The sequence below is a fragment of the Dasypus novemcinctus genome, chromosome 22, assembly GCF_030445035.2.
Source record: "Dasypus novemcinctus isolate mDasNov1 chromosome 22, mDasNov1.1.hap2, whole genome shotgun sequence".
Classification (NCBI taxonomy): Eukaryota; Metazoa; Chordata; class Mammalia; order Cingulata; family Dasypodidae; genus Dasypus; species Dasypus novemcinctus.
Genome location: NC_080694.1, coordinates 63,457,287 through 63,474,193, shown reverse-complemented (window position 1 = coordinate 63,474,193; position 16,907 = coordinate 63,457,287). Strand labels below are relative to the sequence as shown.

The 16,907-nt window shown below is 39.1% G+C and overlaps 1 protein-coding gene and 1 pseudogene across 5 annotated transcripts; one reads left to right on the top strand and one right to left on the bottom strand.

The window, feature by feature from the left end:
- Positions 1-127: 127 nt before the first annotated feature.
- On the top strand, positions 128-4,143 carry LOC101430778 (zinc finger C3HC-type protein 1 pseudogene; annotated as a pseudogene).
- A 2,953-nt stretch (positions 4,144-7,096) lies between these two features.
- Positions 7,097-16,880, bottom strand: ZSCAN16 (zinc finger and SCAN domain containing 16). Of its 5 annotated transcripts, none has more exons than XM_071211017.1 (5): positions 16,741-16,844; positions 15,691-16,099; positions 14,682-14,820; positions 14,464-14,599; positions 7,097-9,522 (listed from the first exon to the last, which is right to left on the bottom strand). In XM_071211017.1, exons 2-5 carry the CDS (start codon positions 16,060-16,062, stop codon positions 9,519-9,521), a joined length of 651 nt encoding a protein of 216 aa, XP_071067118.1. In that variant the 5' UTR covers positions 16,063-16,099; positions 16,741-16,844; the 3' UTR covers positions 7,097-9,518. The 5 variants fall into 5 exon arrangements, with proteins under 5 accessions (XP_071067118.1, XP_004474256.2, XP_004474255.2 ...); XM_071211016.1 differs by having other exon boundaries at positions 9,442-9,522; positions 15,691-16,143; positions 16,741-16,851; XM_004474199.5 differs by lacking the exon at positions 14,464-14,599 and having other exon boundaries at positions 15,691-16,143; positions 16,741-16,880.
- Positions 16,881-16,907: the final 27 nt, after the last annotated feature.

The following is a 16,907-nucleotide window of genomic DNA, read 5'->3' as shown; positions in this document are numbered from 1 at the left end:
CTTCGCGACTTACGGTTATTAACGGCTGCGGAGCGGCCCTCTCCAGGCCTGTGTGAGCAGAGCTTAGCGTCCTAAGCGTCTAGGTCTGGAAACGGCCGGGACGGGACGGATGGCCGGTGAGTGTCGGGATGAGGGTGAGGGGCTGGTGGTCATGGCCTGTGGAGCGGCGGCACCATACAGTTTGGGACTGAAATTAGGTATATCTTTAGGGAGCAGTTCAGAATCATGGTAATTGTTTACATTACGGATATTGGTTAAAAACATTAACAAGAGCAATAACGCAGTAAATTCATGCAGGTCAAATACTAATTAACTGACTTAAGCAGCTTTGAGGAGAAGAAAATGCTGACCTTAGTACTAAGGAAAAGACCTAACAGCACTAATAATACCTCTTAACAATGTGCCAGATGCTGTTCTGAACGCTTAACATTTAGTCTCTTAATTCTTACAACTTTGTCAAGTAGATACCATTATATCATCATTTTACAGATGGGGAACCTGAGGCACAGAATAAGTGACTTAGCCAAGGCCATGTATGATAACTGGCAAGACAAGGATTCATACCCAGCCAGTCTGTTCTATGTTCTAATGCCTTTCATGGATTACCTGATTTTATCTGTTTAGAAAATGTGTTACTTAATGTGTTTTTTAGATGAAAGTGTAAGTTTGTACAGAGATATTTTACTGTAGCAGTATAATAAACAGTAATTTTCTGTTTGTGATTCTCTAGTAAAAGAACTTCTTGAGCCACTTAAAAGTTTAAGTAGCCTTCAGCCATTTTGTTTGTAATATAAACGACTCTTTTCCTCTTCTGCCTCCTGATCTTAGTTCCTAATGAAAGTGAGGAAAACTATGTCTGGGAAGAAGGTAGTGGCTTGGGGGCAAAAAGAGGGTGAGAACAAGAGAAGGAGAGTTCCTAGTAATATCTTCATGCTGGAAGAGCAAAAGCATCTGTTTTTGAGGAGCAGGCATCCCAGAAAGACAGAATTAAAATGATTGAGTAGTTGAAATATGAGGACAGAAACAAAAACCATTTCTTAGTGGGACCTACATTGGGTTCTACAGATTCCCGTTTCTCTGGTGCTATTCCCAACAGCATATGTAACAGGTAATCCTGCCTTCATCCTGGACTTTTTCATGAGCTCAGAATTCTCTCTTAGGAATGGGAAGAGAATCTATAATAGGGCCTAAAAATAGCAAGTCTCTTTATACCTCCACTGTAGATTTGCAGACATAGTGGTGGGTTGATTTCCCTTTCTTTTTCTGGTCTCCCTTGACTGAAGCTTCTGCTTGAAATTTTAGCAGGTAAATATAGTGTAATTTTTCAACTGAGACCAACTGTAAATACTTGGATGAAATGAAAAAAAAAAGATCTTATAAAAGCTTCTCAGGGCAAATCAGGCAGTGAGGAATTATAAGACAAGAATCTGGAGGGCTAAGCTCAGCACTCAAAGCCACTTTTGCACTGAGGGCATTTAAAAAATCAGGGGGAAAAAAAGTGTGAAACTAAACTTCCATTTTAGTGACCTCATAGGGCTAGGGACCAAATTCAAAGGCCAGGGTCTGCCAAAGGTGGTGACTCTTAGAAATTATTCCCCACTTTTAGTTGGGACTCCCCAAAGGGCTACATCAGGCTAAGCAAACCAGCCCTAGCATGAACTTGCATTGATTGGGTTTTGAGTCATTAAGATTCCCAGGGAGCTTAAAGCCTTCAACCTGGATTGCCATAATCTTGAACCAGTAGCAACCCTAGGAACCTGGTAGAAGCAAATGAAAATTACGTTTAAAGGAAGATATTCCTCAAATTATTTCTATGAAAATTTTTTTTTCAAATGCAAAATCCAGCACACTGTTGGAGATAACCAGGTAAACAAGGGGACAAGTCACAAGAAATACAAACTAAGAAGCAGACTCACAAAAATTTTAGTGTATTGGAATTAGGGGTTGACCACAAAACAGCTATGCTTGCTATCTTCTAAGAAATAAAGATAGGTTTGAAAATTTCATTAGGGAACTGGAAACTAAAATGTAAAATGTAAAGCATATTTGAAGATTTGGAAAGAAAAATTTCTAAAAAACCCAGTAACCAAAATTAACTTAGTGGATGCTTTTAACAGATTAGACACAGCTAAAGACATAATTGGTGAATTGGAGGATAAGACAGAAGAAACTGCTCAGAATTGAGTAAATGAATGCATTGATAAACAGATCTTTTTTAAAGCAGAGCCTCATCTCTTTTCTCACTTGAGAATATTCTGAATCTCATCTGGGTTGTTGGTAACTTCCCTTTAGACAAAGGAGTTCTTTAACAAGGGTGTCTTCCATGGAGAATTTTAAGGAGGAAAGTATAATAATATTCTTCATTTTAATAAATTAACCCCATAATCCCAGATTTTTAACACCTCTGCTCCTGTTCCATTCCTCTATAGATTCTTTGTCCTACTTTTGTTTTTATTAGGTTGTGTCATATGAAATTATTTGACTGACTTACAAAAATGGCAACTTCTTATGCTTAACCTAATACATAAAAGTATTTTCATGTAAGAATTTAGGTGTTTAGGACCATGATGGCTGTGCCCAGTGAGGGGCCTGTGTCCACTGCAGGGGTTGAAAAGAATTGGAGTGCAGTTGTTCACTCCCCTGAAGGGACCCCCCAGGAAATATGGCAGCTCATAGTTGAGGGGATTGCCCCAGCAAAGGGAGGTGTGGACGCAAAGGACACATCTGCCACATTCCATTCAGTTAATGGATAACCCCAAGCAGAAAAACCTCCATTGGAATCTACAAGCAAAAAAGCGTTCTTAGGCAAGTGGAAACATGTACTTCTTTAAAATGGGCAGGTAAGCCTTCTGAGCTATTTTCACTTGTCTGTGTAAAATATAGTTGGGTCACAGTTGAATGTGATAGGCTTAAGTGCTTCAGCTGTCAAGCTTTTCTCTGGGCCAGATTACAAGCAGCTTTTGACTTTGACAGATATAAGGAACAATGTGCTGACCTGATGAAAACCTTGTGTGCTGCCCAGAAGTTCTGTTTCTGGCCAGAAAGCCCCTCTCCAGATTGATTTGGAATGTTGCCATTGGATGAGTGTGCTGTTCTTCTTAGTGAATTCCTAGATTGTTTTCAAAGTTTTTGTCCCTTAGACCTCCAGCTTCCTTCTCTGAGGCCAGAAGCCTTGAAAACTATATACTCAACAGAGGACAAGATTAGTCTTGAACTTTGACACCTGTTTGAAGATGAACTTGATCACCAAACTGATGAGAGAAAAACTACACCCAAGTTACGCTCAGACATCCAAGTCCATGTCACTGCCTGTGTTCTCTCTCTGTAAGGCTGAGCATTTAGTTCTTCCTTGCAGCCTATGCAGCTATCCCTAATTCCGTGTTTAACAGTGTATGAGGAAGGTGGGGTTCTGGGGCTTCCAGCAGATTCAGTCATCCATGACCAACCTGGATATGTACCCTTTGGCTTGATCAGCCAGGCCCATCCTAGGCCCTGACAGGTAGCCAGAGCACTTCCCTCTGGTGCCTGAATCTCCCTGGAGGATGATGACGCATAGCCAGGATGCCACATTTTCCCCAATCTCAGAGCAGGCCAGAAAGAGCTCAGTCTCATCATCTCCCAGACTTGGAGCTGGGACACTTTCAGTGTCTGACCATCCTGAGCTGGAGGCTGCCCAGCACCAGAACCTACCCCGTGACCTGAAGCATGGGATAGGAGATACCTTTGACCTGAAAGTGCCATCTAGCCTTCTGTGGAGAGCCACACAAGCTCACCTCTACTTTTCTAGCAGCTCAGATACATCTTCTCAAAGCTTCTTTGATCCTACCTCTCAGCATAGATACTAGTGCCCTTGGGTGAATATCACACTTGGCAAGGAAACCAGGGAGAATGGTGGAACTGAGATAGATGCCAGTACCCAGGCAGAGCTGGGCTGGAAGGCAGTGCTAAATGCCCTCTTGGCCCACATGCAGTCTAACCAGCCAACTGAAACAGACCCCATGAGTCTCTGAAAAGTCAAGGAATATATTCTGAGTATTCTGGCAGTGGTGATCTTTATGCTCATCCTGAAGATAATCTATCCTCTTCCTGTGGAGAATAGAAAGCGGCTTTTTGAAAATAAAAATAAATTCCCTAAGGAAAAAAAAATTAGGTGTCTACAACAATCTTTCAGCAGGTTGTTCTAGCTTTATCCCCAAAATGTACTTTGAATCTGTTTATTTCTCTTCATGTTCATTGCTAACCCATGGTCCCTGTCACCACCTTTTTCTCACCAGAATTTCTGCCATAGCTTCTTGACCAATCTCCTTGCTTCTGCTCTTGCCTACCTAAGAAGCTAGAATGATCTTTTTAAAAACAAAAATCAAATCATGTCACTCCCTTCCAATGATGCCCCATCACATTTAGAATATACGTCCTGGCCCCTGCTCATCTGTGTGACTTCATGCCAGTTCATGCTCCCAATTCCAGTACTTTAGACACAATGACCTTTCAGTTCCTGTAACACATCAGATTTGTGCCTACCCTAGAGACTTAGGTTCCCTGTGCCTGGAATGTTCTTCTGCATATGTTCAAAGAAACATTTATATTTCAGCTTGCACATAAGCACTCCAGAAAAGCCTTTTTTGATCACTTGTAGTAGCCATTCTCTCTCTTTCATTTCAGTTCATTATATTTTAAATAATGCAGCCCCATAAGAGCAGAGGTCTTATTTATCTTCTTCCTTGCTATAGCTCAGTACTGAGAATAGGGACTTGGCACATAGAGCATGTACTCAATAAATACTGAATGAATAAATGAGAAGTAGGAGGTGAAAAGTCTTTGGTGTCATAGAATTTAGCCTCACAGAGGCATATAACCTCACAGTAGTGCTGTCCAACAAATAAAAATATAATGTGAACAACATATGTAATTATAAATTTTCTATCAGCCACATTAAAAAAGTAAAAAGATGAAATTATTAAAATATTTTAAACTATTATATCCAATATTTTATTTTAACATGTAATCAATAAAATATCATGAACTGTTTTTTAAAAATATTGTCTACAAAAACTTGTTTTATACTTAAAGCACATTTCAATTTAGATACTAAATTTTCACTGAAAATATTTGATACTGAAATTTCATAAAATGTAAAGTTGAAAAAGTAGATTCATATACTCAAGTTGTTCCAAACATACTTAAAGGTTTTCCAATAGTTGAATCAAATATCAATTTTTAAATGTAAGTTAATTAAAATTAAATAAAAAATTAGTTCATTTGCACTTGCCACATTTCAGGTACTCAGTACTTGTGCACATCTAAATTAAAGGTAAAGTATCAGCAGTTGTTGCGTCAAGGGGCAATGGAGTAGCAACAGTGTGGCTTTGGGGGAGGGAAGTCTGCAAAAATGCAATGTCAGCTCTTTATGCAAGTCACATTTGAGGACACATTCCTCTGATCCTCACAAGTAAGTCAGGTTTGGCTTCCTAAAGTGGACTATTTCCTTAGAATGATCACTGCACAGACTTTTAGATACTCTGGGAATCAGATTGTGGGGTAGGCAAAGGGTCCAGCTGGTCAGTTGTAGCATTTCTAAATAAAGTCATCTTATAGTATATGATGTGGAACAGTTGTGGAAATCAGATCGTTTTCCTGTAGAGCAGTAGTTCTCAACCATTTGGTAGTGTCTAGAGACATTTTTACTTGTAGGTTCTGTTGTTATCTGGGAAGAGGCCAGGAATGCTCCCATAGGTCATACAATGCAAAGGACAGTTCTCCACAACAAAGAATTATCTGGCCCAAAATGTCAGTAGAACCAAAGCTGAGAAACTTTGATATACAGGATTTGAGTAAGAAAAATTGAGTTAGCTTTTACAACCTCAGTATAACTCCCTTGTGATATTACTAAGGGGAGAATAGTTTACTTTGAAGCATATCTAAGTTTCCAGTTGTTTTTTCAATCAACATACTTTGTAATTAGACTTTAATGAAATAATTTCATGCTTAAAATGATAAATGTGGACTCTATTCAATGAAGATAAGTGATGTGCGCTGTGTACATGAGACAGAATACCTTGGGATCAGAAACTGATCCTATTGACTTTTGTAACTTGTATCATATGACCAACTATCTTAAATATGAGTGATGCCGAAGTCGTATTAGGATTGTCTCCTCTCTTTCCTCTAACCGCACCCCTTATTTTATCTATCTTCCTTTCTCTATACCCTTGCTCCTCTTTTTGTGTATTCACTTTTCCTTCCATTTCTTTCTCCTCTATTTCATTTTCTCCTTCTTCATTACTGCCCACACCTACTTCCCATAGCCCCTTCCCTCCCACTAATCTATTCCCTCCCTTTGTGGCTGTTGGCTCTTTCTCAGAATCACCAGTTCACCACAAACCCCTGCTCCTATAGTAGCCTCTTAAAATCAGTCTGTCTGCATAAAACTACAAGTTCCCACCCTCCTTAAAAAGAAATATTAATAAATAAAATAATCCCTCCAAAAAGAATGGAGGAACAATGCATAAGTTTCTGACACAACTCTCTTAGACGCTGTCTTCCATGTTCAGGGTTCTCTGAGAGAACAGGTGCTATCCTGTTGATCCAGGAGTGGAGTGCTCTCTGCTAGAACCCAGTGGTTTTGCTAACAGTGTTCAGTGTGTTAACATTTTCTCATCTGATAACTATGATTGAACTCAGTGCTCTTCTTTCCAATTGGCTGCAGCCTCCCCAATTTCTTCCTTGTTCTACAGATTTACAAGGATATTGCCAGCTTTGCTTAGATTAGATCTTTTTGACCTCCTGATTCCTTTGGTTTATGCCTGTAGTTGCCCCAGGTCCACTGGCCTTTTTTTCTTGCATACATATTACTCTAGGCTGTCTTTGGCCCCATAAGTTTGTCCCTCCCTGACTTTTACCATTTCCCCTCTAGCCTACTCTCTAAACCTGGGGTGGAACTAGTAGCAATCTGACACCAAACCTAAAAAGCATAGCAGCCTATCTCAGTGCTCCAAATCATTCTCCACTTAGCCACTGAGAATGTCCAACTCTTTTGAAGAGAATTTTGGCAACGTAGTGTTTCTTTGCAAGTCTAAAGATAAAGGAGAAGAAGCCATTTTGAAAGCACCTAACTTTATTTTTAAATAGAAATGTTGCCAATTCTAAAGATTTAATACTTTTCTCATCATGAACATTCAAAAAGAATCTTTGTTTTAACTGTTTCAAATGCTTTGGAATATTGTTCAGATAATTATAATGTTATAAAACAAGTGTAGTGTGAAATGATGTTTTAAAAAATTTTTATCAGTTGCTGTAAAACATTCAGAGTAAATTTACATTTTTTTAAATTAAAAGGAGAATTGCAAAAAGATAATACAAGCTCAGTTTATCTTGATGGTGTTTGAAGAATGATTTAAGATTCACTTTGCTATAGTACTAGATATAAAAATGATTTTGATGGTTTTCCTAATCTCAAACACAATGCAAAAGCAAGTATACATAATTAGTATCTTCAGTAAGCCATATGAAGAGATTAGATCAGGGAACCACAGATTTGGGACAGCTTGATGGTTTTGTGAATTTGAAATTGTTGGGCTTGTGGCCACAATTCCTGCCAAGCTATAAATTCTCAAATTAGGGATGTAAAACTATTGCCAAGTACACGAAATGCTAATGTATTCAGAAGCCAAAAAGAAAAAAAAATTACTATCTCTTGAAGTATTGGTATCCTGAGAGTTCCAGTTTTTCGTTAGTGTAACTTCTCTGACAGGATCTAATCACATACTTTTCATAGAGGATAGGTGGTAATTTTAGCTTTCAATTTAGATTATTATATAAACTTTAATAATCATTTTCCTCCAATTATAGTATATGCCCTTTTATTCAGGCTGAAAAAAATGCCATGAAGTTATCATTACTAAATTGTTTGTAATTTTATCCTTCTTGCCATTGCAGCTTCTTTGGGTATTTAGCTGCCTTTCTGAACTCAGAATCACACAATATCAAGGCTGGAAGGTACCTTACCAGTAATCAATTTAGAACAGCAATGGCCATTAAAACTTTCTGCCAGGATAGAAATGATCAACATCTGTTGTCCAATACAAGTAGCCACTAGCCACATGTGGCAACCGAGAAACTGCATTGTTGCTAGTACGACTGAGGAACCAAGTTTTCTTTTTTATTTAATTTTAATTATTTAAGTTTAAATTTAAATAGCCACATATGCCTATGGCTATCATATTGACAGTGCAGTTCTAGATTAACCTCTCTTCATCTCCCTCACTTTACAGTGATCGAAGACCCAGAAGAGAAGTGTCATCCAAAGTTACAGATCCCTAATACTCTATTATTCCCCTTTCCAGCAGCGCCTGCTAGTCAATCACTGGTTTTTCTACTACTTTAATGTTTTCTTCAGTCTGCTGCCTTTTTAAAAAAAACACTGGCCAAACAAAAATTTTCCACAAAATGATCATACTCCCTATTTTAAGATAAAAAAGGGATAAATATTTAGACTATTATACCAGTAATGTTAGAAAATAATTAACATTGTTTTAGTTCTTAATTTCAAAAGCAGTTTTCATCTACTTTAATTTATCCTCACAATATACCTGGGTGTGCCTCTAATTTCACCTATATTTTACAGAAGGGGAAATGAAGGCAGAGAAAACATTTTAATATCTTGTGTAAAGTCATACACTGAGTGGTTAGGTTAAAAGGAGTTAAAACAAAGAGAAGTGGAATTCATTGTGTTTCAGCCAGGGAACACGAACATCTTGGGCTTCAAGTGAACAGCATTGTCAGTGGACAAGGCTTTCTACAACGATAATTCTTAATTTCTCCCCCAAACTGAACTAATTTAGAAATACAAGGATATTTTACTCAGGTAGATTCTCTGGTGCCAGAGAAAAATTAATGATTGAAGCTTTGCCTACATTTAGGAAACTCGTGAGATCTCTATGGTAGATTCTCTGTTAACTATTTAGGTTTGACTATCTAGAGAAATTTCCATACTTTCATGATATTAATAGAGCTTGTTTGCCATATGAATTCTTTGATGTCGAATAAGGGCTGAACTTACGCGGAAGGGCCTCCCACACTCATCACATTCATAGGGTTTTTCACCTGTGTGGATTCTCTGGTGCTGAATAAGACCTGTGCGCCCACTGAAATCTTTCCCACATTCTTTACATTTATAGGGTTTCATTCCAGTATGTACTCTATGATGTCCAATAAGATGTGAGCGCTGAATGAAGGCTTTTCCACACTCATCACATTTATAGGGCTTCTCTCCAGTGTGAGTTCTTCTGTGTTTACTAAGATCTGAGCTGTGACTGAAACTTTTTCCACATTCGTCACATATATATCGTCTTCTTTCTCTCTGTTGCCACTGTAATCTGCCTTCATTTCCAAAAGCATCTCTGGATTCAATGTGCTGAGGAACCTCTTTGTTGAATTTGTTGTTTATCTCCCCAAGGGATTCCATGTCTTTGGACATATCCTTGGTCTGGTTCAACTCTTCATTCTTAGTCTTGGTTTTATCACCTGTAACAAACAGTGCACAAACAGGTCCTATTCTAGTTTCAGGTAGCAAAAAGCCTATAGAAGAAGGAACATGTAAATGTTATATATAAAATAATAAGTCACATAAAACATACAAATCACATTTTTTGTACCATCCATACCATACCTTCACAATATAGGAAGGAAATTAAGAAGAGGCCAGCAACAAAGCAGCAGAATTTGTTATTTAGGAGTAGATTTAGAAGGGAGGAAAAAGACCAAAGTGTAGCTCAAGTTGCTACCTGGCAATCCTGTACCAGGTAAAAGTTAGGGAGAAGCCATGTAGGGACCTTAAAGAGGTGGGAGTAAAAATGAATAAACTTGTTCAGTGTAAGTACTCTATAAATAATTATTGAGTTCTATTTAAAAAGTTTTAATCATTTGAAGGCAGTAAAAGTTGTCACCTATTTGGTTATGCTGAAAGTACCATTTCAACCAACTTAGGAATCCCAACTGTGAAACAATCATTTATGAAAATGGTTACAGATAGTTTTCAGTGGTACACTCAACAACTTGGCCATGATGGAAGAAACAGCAAGAGCTACCAGGTTTCATTGTCCGGGCTGGGTACAGAAAGCACTGGCTCTGGCCTAGCCCTCTGCTAGTGAGTTCTATTTCTCATTGTCATTACCATGGCCCCTTCCTGCCAAATCTTTTCTCAAATCTGCCTCCCTACAGTCATTTTTACCAGGCAATGGACTTTCTCAAAGTTTGATTATTTGCTCTAAGATAACATTGTTTTGGAATCTACATATCACTTTATCTCTGGCTAGAAATCACAGGACTAGCTAGATTAGAGTCAAAAGGTCCAGATTCCAATGTTGGCTCTGCTGATAATTGTTTAAATTTTGGCAGATGATAATCATTTTGGATTCCTTATCACTTTTCTGCCCTCCTCATCTACTGTTTGGATAATCAGATGAGGGAATGTATGATGAAGCATTTGCAAAAGTATATGTGTGACAGAAGTATTACTAAGCTTAGTAGGGTAATATTTATAGAGTAATCATAGATATTCCCATACTTTTAGGAAAAATATTCTCATTAACATATTGGCTCAGCAGCTTCTTTTACACACTGGAGTCACTGCAGGCTGCCTTTCCTGTGGCCTATTGATGAAGATGGATCATATTTTTTAAAAAAGACACAAAAGTTGGCACCAATAGTCAAGTCACCATCTCCAGGGTGATTTACATCCTCAGAATGAGTCTCTCTAACTTCAATAAAAAACTGAGAAAAATCTCTCATCAGGACTTTTAAAGACTTTCTTTAATCCACAGTTTTCCTTGTACAGCAATTTAACAGCTTTTCCCTTAGAAATGGAACTGAACAATATAAAGAATATTGCATGGAAACTGTCAAATGTTAACTTTTCTCATCTCAGGGACCTACAAAGTGTACTCCTTGGCTAACTGAATTGAGTTCCGGGATCCTGCTTATGTATCTCTTCTAAGTGCCAGCTAGTCCACATCTTGTTTCAGAACTGACAAAATTAAGAATCTTTGGGCGCTAGCATTTTCTGTCAGGGCCATTCTTCCAGTGTTTTTTGGCACATGTAATACCAAGAATCTTTATCAGTTACAATTCCAAATTGGTCAGCCCTGCAGGTCACTGAGATGAGGTAAGTCCAGAGAGACCATTTCATTACTAAGGTGTACCAGCTTCTTGAATGTCCAGAAGAGAAAGGATAAGATTTAATGCTGAATGAAATGCAACTGGAACAGACTTAAGGACACTCACTCACTACCGATGAAGAGAGTTGTGGGTTTACAGCATATCCAAAAAGATCCATTTACTTTTAAAATACTGTAAAACACATGAAAAAGAATTGTAAGATAGTCAGCTCTCTATGTTCTTCTGTTTTATATAAAGATAATTCTCTATTAAGTGACTACTCTTATAATGACCAGTGTTATAGATGGAGATGATTCCTTTTACCTTAGCTAACAGCTAATACTAATACTATCTGCTGGTGTAGATACAGTGATTTTTTAAAACAAGAAATCCTGCATAAAAACACTTGGTCTCTGTATTCAATTTTATTTTTAAAAGACATTGGCTTTTTGGGACATTATCATGATTGATGGTTTTTTAAAATTGTTCTGAACTAGCATGCCAGAGTCCTAAATTCTAATTTTAATCTCAGCTCTACCTCTAAATCCTTATGGAAGCTTGGACAAATGATAACTACTGTAGGTATTTCTTCAGCTGTAAACAAGGGGTTGAACTAGATATTAAATACCTTTAATAAATGTTTGTTTTTTAGTGGAGAGGGTAGTGGTGGGGGCACAGATAAAAACTGTGGAAGGTGCTGGTGTTGCACCTCAGGAAAAAGTCCTATTTATATTTTTCAATGTAGACAAAATGGACTTCCCCAAGGTTTCTCAGACTTCACAGAATAGCTGGATTTCCTGAAGTATCTCACAGTTTAGATTACAAAAGACAATTCATATTTTAACTGCATAGTATTCTTCCCTTGAGAGGTTATTTTGGCAGCAGCACATGAACAAGTCTCTACAATTTTAGGTATAAGAAGTGTGCATTTTTCTGGTCTTACGCTAACAGGAAGCAGAGTGAAAGTACCCCAGGAGTATTTACAGAGAAACAGAAAGGAATACCATACAAAATTTAAAGGGTTGCATAGACAAGCCATTAGGGATAATCAGTGATTCTCTGTTTTACATAGTGGAATTAATTTAGCATGTTGACATGCTAATTATTATTGTGACCTATTACATACCTCCTCACAGAAAATAGGTGAAGACTCCACCTAATTAAGCTTACTAAATCTTTTTAAATACTCAGCACCTTTTAGCTTCTGCCCCCTGCAATCTACTCTTGTTAAGACTACCATTAACTGCCTAAATGCCAAATTCAATGGGTTTATTTAAATTCAGTTCAAACTCAGTCCATATCTGTGTCCTGTCATTAGCACTGGCTAAAACTATCCTCCTTTGGTTTCAATCCTCCTTTGGTTTCAAAGACATCACTCATCTTCTCTTTTATCTCCTTGACATCCCCTGCTTTGTCTCCTTTACAAAATCTTTCCCCACCCAAACATTAAATATTGGCATCCCTCAGAATTTTGCATGAGGCAGTCTTCTCTTTTTACTTTTTCCAAGTTCTTTCTGGTCATCCTCTACACTCATGTCTTCTGTTATCTACCTAGGGATGACTCCCACATCTCATCTACTCCCATACCTTTCTCTTAAATCTATATATTTCAAACTGCACTGCCTGGGTTTTATTTTCTTGGATATTTCACAAGCACTGAAAATTCACATGTATGAAAACGAATTCTCTCTAACTCTTCTGCAACACATTGACATCCTCCTCCCTTCTGATTTTCCTATATCAATTACTGGCACCATTATTCACCCAGTTGTCCTAGCCACAAATCTTGGATTGTATTAAAGCTACCCCACCTCCCTCTACCATATTCATCAGATTTGTTGATTCTACTTCCTAAATATCTTGAATTCTCCCCTTTCTCCCTCTCCAGCCTTATTCCTCCCTCTCTTATATGGTATAAGAGAGTGATATACACTTTCTGTATATCAGAGTGATCCCCCTCATATTACTACCTTTTCTTCCCCTTATATTTGTGTACTCATTCTCTTTCTAGACTTTGGAAAATAGAGAAAGAAGAAAATATAAGTCATCTGTGATTTTGATATCTGGAGATAACCACTGTTCACATTTGGAGATACCCTTCTAATATTTTTTTCTAGTACATGGGAGCTATTTAAAAATGGAATCATGAACAGTGATTCTGTAAAGACAAATCTGTGTCACCCATTCCTCTACTTAAAATAACCTACATCGAACAGGATGAGGTTCCATTTCCTCAGCATGACATCCCGGAGTCTACTAGTCTATGCTTTTCCCACTCAGGAAATCCTCTATATCAAAAATTAAAGTCAGAGCAGTAGCTATTATTAGAATGTAGTATGCGCTCACAGTTTGCTCACTGTTGTCTCAGCCTGGAATTTCTCCCCTTCCCAGTTTCCACCCATGTGATCATTTCAGCCCAAGCCAACCTACTCTGATACATTAAGGCCTGCCTCAGGGATAGCCATCCTTTCCTTTGTAGTTCACAGCAGACCTCTAGTATAGTAATGAGCTCAAGGTACTGCAATCACTTCCTTCTACCCTGCTTCTGAAAGAAAGGAATTTAGGTTTCTTGTCTTTGTATTCCCTACATTCAGCATGGTGCCTGGCATGTAGCCGCTGCTCAATAAATGTTGAATGAAAGAAAAGTAAACAGAACAATTCTCTATCTCAGCTCCAAAACCAACCAATAACCAACACTCTACCCCTCAAGTTAAAGCACAAAAAAACTCCTTTAAATAATGTATAATTCAATGTTATCCTTTCCAAATATCAACCAGAAACATCTTAGCTCAAAATAGTTTTTCAGATTAGACAAATCATCTGGCAGGGATTCCGGAGAATGAGAGAACCATATTAGTAAAATTTAAATAGTGAGAATGGAATTCAGAATAAACCTGAGTATAGTATATTGTCCGGGGGAGGCATTATGGACACAAGAGCCTCTAGAGGGGAGGGAACACTGAGAAGGGTAGAATTTGGGCATACTGGGATTTAAAATTTGTCTGCACTTTACTGTAGACTGGAGATATACTAGACATGCATGTTTGTAATTGTGATTAATGAGCTTGTGATTAGTGGGATGGGGACCAAACCACAACTAAAACCTAGTCAGTTTGGTACACAAACACAAAACAGTTCATTGAACTGACTGATCCTTGCTCTCATTTCTTTCAGTGTGAGAGTGTCCTAACTTCTGCAATTTCAAAATGGAAATTTAAGGGAATGTGGAATTAGAATCACCATACAACACCAGATAGAAATATAAAGTATTATTAAATTGAATAGGTAATTAAAAAACCCCACACTTACCCCACTACCTGTACCCTTTGGGCTAGAAAGCAGCTTTTGAGTTGAGTGAAAAGCAAAATTTTAATTCTTTCAAAGATTGGGCTGAAGGAAAGGGAATAAATCTTCCACAATAACATGAAGGACAAACAAGCAGTACCTAAAAAGGAGAAGATGGAAGTAAAGAAAGTTCTTCTCTAACTAAGGAGCCACCTCACACCCATAAAAAGTTTGCTCCTTACCATTCCTTTGGGATCCCCCAGATTCCCATTCCAGCTGGGTCTTCTTGGGATGGAGCTGGATAGTCAGTGACTCATATGGCTTATCCAAGGGGGCCAACTTGTCCAACAGAATATCCTGTATCTTTGAATTGGCTGGGACCTGGGAACAATGAGGTATGATTGGACTTGTAGATTTTGTGGGAATTGAAAGAACTGGAGAAAAAAAATAAAAAAATCTGCCAGGGACCTAGGAAAGGGGACAAATTCTCATTGCAAATGGTAATAATAACTGAGAGAAGCTAAACTGTATAGCTCAAGACACCAGAGACTGAAATTCAGTGACTCTTCCCATCAACTCATGGAAGTCCCAGATCATGGTTTTGGGACATGGACAGTACCTTAAAAATCATCCAGCCAACTTCCACCAAGGGACAGTACTTTTTCGGTAATTGTTGACAAGTATGGTAGCCAGTAGCCACTGCTATATGGCTAGTCCAAATTGAGATAGGCCATGAATGTAAAATACACACTAAATTTCGAAGGCTTAGTGCAAAAATTAAGATTACCTGATTACATATTTTGGGTTAAATAAAATATATTAAAATTAGTTTACCTGTTTTAATGTGGCTCCTAGAAAAATTAAATATATGGTGACACATTTTTCTTGGCCAATACTGTTCTATAATATCCTTTTCTTGTACCTGAACTTTAATATTGCTATGGACAAGAACTACATTACCTTATAAGGTAGCCCATTTTATGTATGGGTAGCTATGTTAGACAATTCTTTGTTTTCCTATGATATCTGCCTTCTTGTAACTCCGTTGATCATATCCTTCTAAACTGACACAGATTCAATCTAATGTCTCTTTACCCAACTACACTTAAGTGGCAGTCACATCCCTAAGCCTTGACCTCTAGACTATACATATTAAATACATCCATGTGTTCTGTCATATGTCATATACCTTTTGCTTTGGTTGACTCCATATTCCCTAATCTCTCAGTCAAAAGATCACCCCCTTCCCACCTGCTTTCGGGGTTCATCAAGCTCTCTCTCCAGATCCTCCAGCACAGTCACTGCCTCCTCTCCAGTCTCTGGATGATGTGCCTGCACCCATGCTTGCAGGTCCTTAGGAAGGATGCTCAGGAACTGTTCCAGCACCAGCAGGTCTAAAATCTGCTCCTTGGTGTAACACTCTGGCCTCAGCCACTGGCAGCAAAGCTCCCAGAGCTGGCTAAGAGCTTCCCGGGGTCCAGGTGCATCCTGATAGCAGAGCTTCCTGAAGCACTGCCTGAAGTGTTCCCTCTTGGAAGGACTGTACTTTTGTCCCAAGAAATGGTCCTCTACCTTTACCAGCAGAAGTCCCTGCTGTTCCTCAGGTTCCAGGGTTGTGGCCATTCTGGGCTTTGTTGCTCAGAAGATTCTCTATCTGGGACTGATTCAAGGAGAATCTCTTAGGATTCTGCCTCAGAGACTCTCCTAGGGCATAAAAAGTTGTTACTGTAGAGAAATGACAAAATGATAAACACACAAAGCTGAACCACCAGGGCTGAGTCAGAGAAACAATCTCATAGGCTGTAAAAAGAACAGTGAAGCAGTGGCATGGATTTTCATCTGTGCCTTTCTGTGTGATTTAGAGGAAGTTGCTTATCTAGATTAGAGCTGTCGATTCTCAAATATTCTTTCTAGGGTTGATGTGCTGATTAAATGAGAACGAATGCAGAGCTGCTTGGCCTGGCAGCTGGCACTAGCAAACGCTAGGCAAACACTAAGAATGAACGGCTTTGCTAAAAAAAACACAAACAAAAACGTACTTCTATTCTACAGCCTGAGATGAATGCGGTCTGCTTGTGTCCCCAGGATTGGGGGGCTATGGTTGGGTTATGGACGCCAACCCAGGCCCCCCAAAGACGAATTCGCCACCAGCGCCCCTCTCACGGGTCCTCCCCTGTAGATCTGTCAGACAAGCGGGTGAGGGAGGGCCAGGAGTGGCATTCAGGCCGCCACGGGGCAGGTGTGCATGGGGGTGTCGTGCCCTGGCCTCTCCTCTTCACCGCGGGGCTGCAAAGAACTCACCTTACTCGCGCAAAGAGGAACAGGTGCGTCAGCCGGGTCCACAGGCGGCCTGAACCCAGCCAGCCTCCTGGCAACCAATCGGGCGAGCAGTGGGCGCCCGCGGCGGGCAGCAGGCGCTTCGGACCGCTCTAGGACGCCTCGCCTCGGTGGTGGTGGGCAGCCGGCAC

Bases quoted from the DNA above. Each gene is read 5' to 3' on its own strand.
- ZSCAN16 (XM_004474199.5), bottom strand. From the start codon at position 16,062: ATGGCCACAACCCTGGAACCTGAGGAACAGCAGGGACTTCTGCTGGTA. The intron at 14,821-15,690 runs GTGGGAAGGGGG...CATTGTTCCCAG, and splicing joins TTGATGAACCCCGAAAGCAG to GTCCCAGCCAATTCAAAGAT. The intron at 9,523-14,681 runs GTAAGGAGCAAA...TGTTTGTTACAG, and splicing joins TGGGGGATCCCAAAGGAATG to GTGATAAAACCAAGACTAAG.